Source organism: Coregonus lavaretus (genome assembly GCF_964263955.1).
Source record: "Coregonus lavaretus genome assembly, chromosome: 9".
Classification (NCBI taxonomy): Eukaryota; Metazoa; Chordata; class Actinopteri; order Salmoniformes; family Salmonidae; genus Coregonus; species Coregonus lavaretus.
This window is the reverse complement of record NC_139996.1, coordinates 32,659,712-32,671,037: the sequence shown is the minus strand read 5'-3', so window position 1 is coordinate 32,671,037 and position 11,326 is coordinate 32,659,712. Positions and strand designations below refer to the sequence as shown.

At 40.6% G+C, this 11,326-nt stretch overlaps 1 protein-coding gene across 1 annotated transcript in view; it reads right to left on the bottom strand.

Moving 5' to 3' along the window:
* Positions 1–2,253: 2,253 nt before the first annotated feature.
* LOC311135420 (N-terminal EF-hand calcium-binding protein 2-like) overlaps positions 2,254–11,326 on the bottom strand; it is a gene marked incomplete at both ends in the record, with an annotated part of 129,768 nt that continues 120,695 nt past the window's right edge. Inside the window, 4 exons of the mRNA XM_084169362.1 lie at positions 2,254–2,282; positions 2,683–2,774; positions 3,364–3,441; positions 5,675–5,787. Of these exons, the coding sequence (XP_084025488.1) occupies positions 2,254–2,282; positions 2,683–2,774; positions 3,364–3,441; positions 5,675–5,787 (312 nt within the window). The remainder of the gene's footprint in view (positions 2,283–2,682; positions 2,775–3,363; positions 3,442–5,674; positions 5,788–11,326) is intronic.

Genomic DNA, 11,326 nt, shown 5'->3' with positions numbered 1-11,326 from the left:
AGAATTAGTATTTCTCTAAACATTGCCATAAAAGTGAATGTTCATTCTGTATGCCATTTTCTATTCATATATATTTGTTTTGTTTGTCCTTTATAGGAATACTATAAAAGAAAAATAAGAAATGCACAAAACCCAGTGACAGTAGCATGGCTAAATACTACGGCAAATAAATTACTGGTCATTCATTTTAACATGCACTCGAGAGATGGGGAGAACAAAATTGGTTGCACAGTTTAGGAAACAGCCAGGAATGTTACAGAAATAGTCTTGGCATTTTTTGGCTGGCTCTGACCTGTTCATACAGAACCCAACGGAAGCTACCTTTCCAGTAGAATGTACCCACATACGTCTGTCAACAAGGGAGCCATGCTCTTGCTCCATTCTGTAATACTGATGCTGAGGCTAATATAAAGCCCAAGGCATGCTATTTATTATTTATTAATATCACGGGTGCATTAACACTGAGAAGTCCAGGGTTCTCTCTAAGTAATGTGGCCTAGCACCAGAGATAGAACTGGACATGAGTTAATTCCATTTCAGTGGTGGTCCTAGTTATGATCAAAGGCAAGTAAACAAAGTTTAATTATTTACAGTGAACAAGGACAGTCTTTGTTATTACTTACATGACATAATCTGAGACGATCTGATAATCTGATCCTGGGGGAGTGAGGGTTTGATATTCCCCCATTGGTAAAGGACAAGCTTGCCACCACCATGTGCTTACAGGACAAACAAAGTTCAATGGAGAAGTGGGTGAAAGATTCCACCCTCTAAAGGTAGATCAAGATGAGTGATTCATACATTATTCTTTATAGATAAAACACATTTATTGTGATCATTTGTAATAATCTCATACTTTAAATATATGTAATCGCTATATTTCATGAATTTACATTGTGCTTTTCGACTGTTTCTGTTTGATCATGTTGATTTCAAGTTGGTGAGGTTGGGGTTGGACAAAGTCGTCATGCTCCTAGATGTGCAGAAGAGGTTCTTCAACTGGGTTGGTGGGTGAACATTCTTTCTGATATATTTTCTGTTACTATCATTTGCTTGATAGGCATGTGAAACATCTCCTTTTTGCTCAATTGCAATGAACACTGTGATTGTAATATGTGGCTGCGCGTTAGATGTTTTTAAATCGAATTACTCTGTGTTTATGGGTAGTTTATCCCTCGACTATAGGTCCCGAAGCTTCTGTGCATGTGCGGATCACGTTCTGCTCATGGGTTTATTCTCTACTTTATGCACAGTCTCTGCTCTACAAAGGTAGGCTATGCTACAGTTTGTTAACACCATCTGCTCTAAAATTCTCTCACTGTACATTTCAATTCTCTCACTGTACATTACATATTCAAAACAACACTGTAGGCTACTTCTAAACAACACTATAACTCAAGATCTAAATTAATATCCCCATGAAACTGATTGAGATCAAATGGTTGGTATGCAGATGCTGCATGGATGTTACACCAGTAAAACTTGACAAATGATCATCAGTGAGAAATGTGAAGGTAAGGAGACCACAAAAATGAGTGCGTAAAGTAGAGGTAAAGAAACACATGCGCAGAAGCTTCGGGACTGAAGGTCCTGGGGAAAAAAAGATCCTGGGAAAAGTCGGATCTGTAGCCACTCTATTATGGGAATTCCTACAACCTCAACCACCTGCTGATGTTTAAGGCTTGAGATTAGTTGTTCAAAACCACAAGTTTTGCTGCTTTTGTTGTAACCGCATCTGCTGAGGAATTTTGCACTGTACCACTAAAGACGTCAATACAAATATAATTATAATAGAACATGTTTTCATATAATTTTACTAGAATTTAACAGCTAATATATCCATTGCTGATTCATACATGTACTCTTAACACAACGAAAAAAAAAAAACCTTAACCACTTGATAGAGACGAATGTTGTGGGCTCTATTACTCTGTCATTAGCAGCAGCAGCAGGCATGGATGACATGCACTAGAGCCTCAAAAGCAGGTTAACTGTTCACCTCATTTCTACCATGACTTGAGGGTGAACGATACAATGAACAAATGCATTGGATGGAGGTAATCTCGCTTTAATGCACTGTTTAATATTCACTGCAATTGATGCCTTCCATTTTGCCTCAATATCAAACAGACACTGTGTAAACATGTACTACCAAAAGAGAGAAAGAGAGGGATTGTGAGAGCGAGGTAAAGGGGGTATGGGGGAGCTAAGGATGGGGGTGTTGCGAATTTAGGCGATGCGGCCCCACCCCCATCAGTCTCTGCTCAGGCTGCACCAGGCGGCTGCAGGGAGAGAGAGGGAGGAGGAGTTCAGTTAGACACAAGCAGCTAAGGAATAGAGAAAAACAAGTTATCATTTACAACACATTCACACTCAGGTCTAGTGTTTTTCTGCTCAATGTGATAATACAATGATGATACACTGCATAATATCATTCAAATTGAAAGTCATACATTTTCAGGTTTGTCTGAGGTAAGTCTATGACACGCATTTATACCAATAACAATAAGTCCACAACAATAAATATCAGGGTATGTGTTTTCCCTGACTGCTCTTCTTCAAACAGTTCTCTCCCCCAGTAGGTTCCATCGCTATCAGGGCTCCCCATCCCAGACACACGGCACTGTGCCAGCATTACCCAGGGGATTGTGCTCTATGCCAGCTCTCTCTCAGGAGACTAACCTGGCACAGCAACAGTGGACATAGCTTCAGGCTGGCACAGAGTGTCCACTTTAACATGTTGAAAGGCCTTGAAGGACGCAGTCTGGAGGTGCCTGAGGACAGAGGTGGTGTGCATGAGATCACATATAAACACAGACGCGCACACACATGCAGACGCACACACACACTCCTTCAGTTCTCCTACGCCCCATAGATTATAATGTGATTGTGAGCAGTAAAATATTAATAGAGAACTTACAAGATAGAGACTCATCACAGCCTCAGCACATCCCCAAAAACATCAATAAGTAATTACAGTTTGTCAGCCTTATTCAGTGACTGTGGCTGTAGCTAGGTTCCTGCTGTGATAGAGCTTTGTACCTCTGGAGTCTACTTAACCAAAGTCTGACTCCAGATGTTAGCTTTGTATCAACATTTAAACAAAAACACTAAGCAATGACGGCTCTTCTGTAATCATTTACCCAATTGTGTAAAAAATACACATATCTCATATGAGAACTGTGCTTACAAAATAGTAGACACCAACATATCAAATTAATGTGCATTATTGATTCCATAATTTCTGGAAATTGTACCTATGGGATTATAAGAAGACCAAGGAGTGAAGGGTCAGAAGATGTGGGGGAGGGAGGGATGACTCCATACCTGAGAAGTCAAATGAGACACAATTCTAGAACTTACTTTTTCCACTCCTCCTCTCCATCCCAGAACTCATACATCACGAAGGACAGCCCATCTGGCAGCCGCACTGCAGTCACACTGAGGAAGAAAGGAATAAAAAAAGAGAGAGTGAGACACTGGCAAGTCAATAATGGGCATTGGACATTGGAACAGTGGAGAACTAGAAAATATTCAAATAAAGAGAGTGAATTGCCAATAAGCTTACGCAGACAGATGTGAGAGAGTGATGTGTGGTAGCTGAGCACAGAAACACTTTCACACCACATAAACCATAATAATAGACGCCCATAGTCAACCATTATAGTAGAAGCCCATAGTCAACCATTATAGTAGAAGCCCATAGTCACTTGACTTCAGCTCCACTCACTCCCACGCATAATCCTCCACTGGAGGGCAGTAGTGGTTCAGATGGCTGAGTTGTACCTCAGGGGTTTAGTGCAGTAGAAGAGTTCTACTGTATGAGCTGGGTTTTATGTTTCCTTCCATCACAGTGGAGCTCGCAACTGGAGAGACTCCTGACACATCTTATTGACCTGCTGAATGCTTCCATTACAGCTGGCAGCTCTCTGTCTGAGGTTACATCTAGATCAGACGACTGCATTGTTTCATTTGACGGGCCACTTCTGTGCGAGGAGGCTCCACAATCACATTCATCAAACCGAAAAAAACATGTCTAAGTTAATGTGTGTCCATCTAAAAGAAAGATGTGGACAAGGGGAGGGTGTTTGCATGTGTGTCTGTGCATCCATGCGTGTGCTTCCTTCCCATAACTTTGTCAATGTTTGTGTGTTTGTCTGTGTGTTTGTCTGTGTGTTGTGCGTGTAAGTTCAAGGACAAAACATTTGCATAATTTACAGGATGTATTAGTACCATATAGAAGCACATATAGGAACCAAGAGTAGAGAGATGAGGGAGGAAAATAAAGTTTCAGACTTAAATAGTGGTAATGTGTGAAAGAAAGAGAAGAGAGAGAGAAAGAAAACCATCTATTCACAGTACAGACTCAGAGCCCAATTCCTCAGTGATCAATTATTGACCATCCCTACGTGTATAATGATGGGACTACAAAACACTGCTGACAGCAGCCAGCCCATTTTCTGGACTTGGCTCCAGGGAGTAGCTCTGAAACCGACCGTAGAGGAACTTGTCCTTTTGAACTGAGTCTTACACACTCTAGGCATGAGAATCTGCTGCTACATTGATTGGAAAGAAGATACAATTGTACTATAGGCAGCAGCAATAATAGTGAAAATAAATGTAATCTTCTCTACAAATCAGCTATTTCCAGCAGTGCTCTAAAGCGTATTTGGAGGTTGTGCAGTAGGCTGCTGCACACTACCTCAGCTCAGAGCAAGAAGATCTGAGAAGCTCTGTCCACCTAAACCCAGGTTTCTCTAATCTGCTCAACCCTATTTTCCACTTCATCGTCCCTTGTCACATGGAGATTCCTCCTGGTTGATGATAGTTGTGGAGAGGCAGAGGACAACAGCGTGTCTAACAGGTTTATCCAGTCTGATTGCCTCTTCAGTCCCCAGCACATCCTTTCTCTGCCAGATGCTCTCTCAACCATCCCTAACCTGTACACACCAGCACTCAGAGGCTCTCTGTCTCTCCCTATCTCCCTCAACTGTAATGTTGACTTATTTGTCCTTTATTTTCTCATATCTATTCATGCTCTCTCTGAGTTTCCTTCCACTGAGCCTTCCTGCCATTATACTTGGAGCTGAGATTAGTACCTTGCAGAGCATTGTGACAAAATAAGCATTATAGATGTAGGATCTTAATTTGATCACAAGTTGCAGGAGTATATTACTTTTAAGACTTGTAGTGTATTTGAGTTTTAAAAAGGCTTCTGAAGTTTGTAATTTCCACTTTGAAATTACAGACTTTATTTTCCCTTAAGAAAAATGAATCAACACCTACAAACATATCCATTAATTAAAATCCATATAATTCACATTTCCTGTTGCTTCAGGATAATTTTCCTGCTGTAACAAACTGGCTCAAATTAAGATCTTCCATCTGTTAGAAGGCATGGCCCATCACTCCAGAGACTAATGTGAGGATTTGTGAAGGCATGACACAATCACAACAGGGTTAACAAAGAAATGTGTCAGGGCATCTGTCTCACGATATTAAGTTGTATATTGAGGATTGGTAAAGTACTTGAGCAGGGTTCGTATTTAACCAGTTAGGTTGTGAATACATCAGCCATGTAGAAAAACACACACTGTGGACAAATGGTCACCAAAGGTATTGTGTGAGATGGACAATGAAAGACACACAGATAAAGTTAAATAGGTGGACTCACTGGAAGCAGTCTCTTTCAGCAGAGACATTCTTCAGGTACTGCTTTAGGGCCTCACAGAACTCTCCCAGCTGCTTCTGGGATACCGTCATCTCCTGACGAATCAGGTACAGGGACTGGACAGAAAGAAAGACAGAAGGAAAGAGTGAGAGGTTGAGAAAAAGAGGGAGATAAAAGCAGAAAAATAGGTAATGAAATCAATTAAATAGTGTGATGGGAATGCTCTATGGCATGGTTCATCAACTAGATTCAGCCGCGGGCTGATTATTTTCTTGAGCGGATGGTCGGGGGGCCGGAACATAATTACATATAATTTATAGACTGCAAATTGACCGCAAGAAGCCCAAACAGATATCATATTTGACTAAAACATAATAATTTTAACCCTTGCTTACATTTATAAACAATCACGTCTCTCTATTATGTGTGGCAATACTTGGGAACAGATTTCCAAAATGTAAATCACTTGGAGCTGATTTCCTGGTGTTTTTACAGTATTTGATGTCTAACAATGAAAATGTTATAATTTTTTGGCTCAGAAAACTTGGGGGCCAAATAAAACCCCCCAGTGGGCCAAATTCATCCCACGGGCCGCCAATTGGGGAACCCTGCTCTATGGAGTGCTTGCAGTGTGCTGTATAGCCATGGTATAGACCCTTTTCCAGTACAAGACACACTGACATCACGCACAGATGCACGCGTCTCTTGGCGGCAGTAAGAAAGCCATCACCATGGCTCAGCTGGTAGAGCACGGCGCTTTTAACGCCAAGGTAGTGGGTTCGATCCCCGGGACCACCCATACACAAAAAATGTATGCACGCATGACTGTAAGTCGCTTTGGATAAAAGCGTCTGCTAAATGGCATATTATTATTATTATTATTATTATCTGCGAAAATCACTTTTTGGGGTTCTCATAGGCTTACAATGATGTTTTGATTCTTGCTTGAACAGTCGCTAAGATTATATTTGGTTGTGATCTTTGCAAAATAACTATTTTGGATGCAGCATTTGTTAGCTAGAATGCTAACGCTCATTGCCATTGATATACTTTAGGCTGTAGCAAAAGCTAGCCAAAGAGCCATTTTACTGGTTGAAGTTAAAGTGTGTTTTAAGTATAATGCAGTTGATTTGTGATGATGACACACATATTATAATAAGCAGGACATTCATACAAGCCTTAAAATCCAATTATAATCCAAAAGAAGTGTGAAATGCACTCATAAGCAACATGGGGGGCCAGTATAAAAAAAAAGATGTATTCACTAACTGTAAGTCGCTCTGGATAAGAGCGTCTGCTAAATGACGTAAATGTAAATGTAAATGTAAATAGAGGCTTTTTTTGCTGCCGCTCTGTAATAACTCCCCTTTGTTCTGCCACCAACTTGCACGCATTGCCCTCTTGCGGCAATGTTTCTAAACACAGAAAGGGATCTATTGCAGATTGCCCTTTTGTCAGGTCAGTTGACGATAGAAAGTAATGATTGAGGCTAATCCAGCATTATCAAGTAGTAGATTCTCATTGAATGTCAGCATTAGGAAAGATCTTGGCATTTGAAAGAGAACTGCTTATTGTCATTCTCCTCTCCTCCTGTATACTGTATAAAAAAATCTAAATTGCATAACGTTTGTGCTATGTTCACGTTTAATGTGTCATCTTTAGTCGTTACGGTCACATTTCAAATTCATAGACTCTTTATGGAATGGAGCTCTGCAGCTGTTTCCCTTCCACATACAGTAATTATTAATTTTTATGTGGTGTCATGATGTATGCTGTCAGTTTAATTCAGATGTTCATTGTATTAACCCTAATTGAACAGTAACCCATTATCTCCTCTATAAATATGGCATTTCAAATTGCAGGGTTGTAGCCAGTGGTTAAATTGAGCCAGAGCTACCCGGAGCCGGGCTCCTGCACATTGGGTTAATGATAGCCAGGCGGAGCCAAGCTCCAGCACCTTACGGGTCCAACAAGGAAAGTAGGATAAAAATAAGGATAAAAGTAGGATAACCGTAATTTGGCATAACCCTAATCCTAATCTTGCCATTACCCTAACACTAGCTTCATGTCCACTTCCCTGTTCAATCCTAAACCTAGCCTCAACCACAACCCTAACATTAACTTAATGTCAACATCCCGGTTCAACCCTAATCCTAGCCTCAACCACAACCCTAACCCTAAACCTAGATTAATGTCCACATCCTGGTTCAACAATAACCCTCAACCACAACCCTAACTACAGCTCCAACTCCTATCATTAAATCATGTTCTTTCTGTATAAAAAAGTATTATACTGCATGTATTTATGTCACTGATTGGGTGACTGCTATACAGTCGGCTTGCGAAAGTATTCACCCCCCTTGCCATTTTTCCTATTTTGTTGCCTTACAACCTGGAATTAAAATTGATTTTGGGGGGGTTTGTATCATTTGATTTACACAACATGCCTACCACTTTGAAGATGCAAAATATTTTTTATTGTGAATTGGATTGAGGTCTGGGCTTTGACTAGGCCATTCCAATACATTTAAATGTTTCCAATTAAACCACTCATGTGTTGCTTTAGCAGTATGCTTATGGTCATTGTCCTGCTGGAAGGTGAACCTCCATTCCAGTCTCAAATCTCTGGAAGACTGAAACAGTTTCCCTCAAGAATTTCCCTGTATTTAGCGCCATCCATCATTCCTTCAATTCTGACCAGTTTCCCAGTCCCTGCCAATGAAAAACATCCCCACAGCATGATGCTACCACCACCATGATTCACTGTGGGGATGGTGTTCTGGGGGGGATGAGAGGTGTTGGGTTTGTGCCAGACATAGCATTTTCCTTGATGGCCAAAAAGCTCAATTTTAGTCTCATCTGACCAGAGTACCTTCTTCCATATGTTTAGGGAGTCTCCCACATGCCTTTTGGCGAACACCAAACGTGTTTGCTTATTTTTTTATTTAAGCAATGGCTTTTTTCTGGCCACTCTTCTGTAAAGCCCAGCTCTGTGGAGTGTACGGCTTAAAGTGGTCCTATGGACAGATACTCCAATCTCCGCTGTGGAACTTTGCAGCGCCTTCAGGGTTATCTTTGGTCTCTTTGTTGCCTCTCTGATTAATGCCCTCCTTGCCTGGTCTGTGAGTTTTGGTGGGTGGCCCTCTCTTGGTAGGTTTGTTGTGATGCCATATTATTTCCATTTTTTAATAATGGATTTAAATGGTGCTCCGTGGGATGTTCAACGTGTCTGATATTTTTTATAACCCAACCCTGATCTGTACTTCTCCACAACTTTGTCCCTGACCTGTTTGGAGAGCTCCTTGGTCTTCATGGTGCCGCTTGCTTGGTGGTGCCCCTTGCTTAGTGGTGTTGCAGACTCTGGGGCCTTTCAGAACAGGTGTATATATACTGAGATCATGTGACAGATCATGTGACACTTAAAGTCCACCTGTGTGCAATTAACTAATTATGTGACTTCTGAAAGGTAATTGGTTGCACCAGATCTTATTTAGGGGCTTCATAGCAAAGGGGGTGAATACATATGCACACACCACTTTTCCGTTATTTATTTTTTAGAATTTTTTTAAACAAGTTATTTTTTTCATTTCACTTCACCAATTTGGACTATTTTGTGTGTGTCCATTACATGAAATCCAAATAAAAATCCATTTAAATTACAGGTTGTAATGCAACAAAATAGGAAAAACGCCAAGCGCATGAATACTTTTGCAAGGCACTGTACAATACATTCATTTAAATTATGTCTAACATTATTCTGATATGTGACATAGGGACTGTGACAATGCAACCAAACTGCTTCAATCTATAGTTGGTTGGTTTTCTTCATTATTTAACAGCTGAGTCCAATATGTGGTGCTTCAGCGGGTGGGAGAGATAAAACTAATTGAAGCCATTAGAAACTCCTGTCTGACAGGACCATTCCAAACCACAGTTATCATCCCCTCTGGGCCTGCGCAAAACTCAATCAGAAACAGTAAATTACCTATCTTACCTCAAACCAGAGCACTATTATTACATTTCCTCTTCCATTCCAGATGGAGAATAAATCAACTATTACCAAGGCACATGCAGCATTTACCAGGCTACCTAAAATAAGGGCTAGGCCCATCATGCTCAATTAAAGTTGATTCAAATGTGTGCCTTTCATTTGTCATCTAGGCTGGTTTTAACAACACAGCGTGTGGCACAGACAAAAACTTGTAACTGTGTATCTCAGCATGAGTTTCCATAAAATAGTCATTGTTCGTGGGGAGATCTATAAAGTGTCATCATTACTGAATGTGAAAATAGGGACAGTTCACAAACGGTCCTTGAGTCTATAAGGCTGTTTGATAGGAAATATTTTTACTGCCATAAAGATATCAGAGGCCTTATCAATGGCCGTATTAAAATCCCATCCATTCATCCCCCTTTTCTCTCTTTATTACCTACATTATTTAATGTGTGTGCCTCTCTCTCTCTCTCTCTCTCTCTCTCTCTTTCTCTCTCTCTCTCTCTTTCTGTGTTTGTGTGTGATTGTACTAGGGTTTGTCTGTGCGTATGGCTCAGGGTAAGATCTATATGTAAATAAACATTTATATTATTATATGTAGATATATATGTGCACATGAACACATGCAGGCACACGTGAAATAATGAAGGCAGTAAGGAATCCATTGAATATATCATGATATAATAGCGTATGACTGTGTATATGAGGGTGTGTGTGTGTGTAAGAGAGAGAGTATGAATGTATGTACGGGAATGTGTCCCCCATAGGGTATGGAAGAAGATGGGGGAGAACTCAGAGGGGAATCACAGAATTGCACCATTACCATGGAAACTGGGGAATACCCCCCCCCCCCCCCCCACACACACACCATTTTCAGGCCTCCATCTCCCCTTCCTCAGCTAGCCCTACTCTCCCATCCATCTCCCTCACTGTAACCCAGCTCAGTAAATCATTGAATCATTTATTCACAATCATATGCATATATTTACATATGCAGCTTTACGTAAACCAGATTAAAGAGCTCTGTCTTGGAGACAGAATGGTGTGAGTGCTGATAAAGGAATCACGCATCTCCTAGAGCAGGGATCATCAAATAGATTCAGTCGCGGGCCGATTTTTTGTTGAACAGACGGTCGGGGGGCCGGAACATAATTTAGAAAACAAATGTGATTGCAAATTGACCGCAAGAAGCCCAAACTGATTTATATTTGACTAAAACATAATAATTTCAAACCTTGCTTACATTTGTATACGATCACATACAGTGCCTTCAGAACGTATTCATACCCCTTGACTTATTCCACATTGTGTTGTGTTACAGCCTGAAAATATCTAATTTACATAAGTATTCACACCCCTGAGTTAATACTTTGTAAAAGCACCTTTGGCAGAGATTACAGCTGTGAGTCTATCTGGGTAAATCTCTAAAAGCTTTCCACATCTGGTTTGTGAAACATTTGCCCATTATTTTTTTCAAAATCTTTAAGCTCTGTCAAATTGGTTGATGATCATTGCTAGACAACCATTTTCAGGTATTTTCAAGCAGATTTAAGTCACAACTGTAACTCGGCCACTCAGGAATATTCAGTGTCTTCTTCGTAAGCAACTCCAGTGTAGATTTGGCCTTGTGTTTTAGGTTATTGTCCTGCTGAATAATGAAT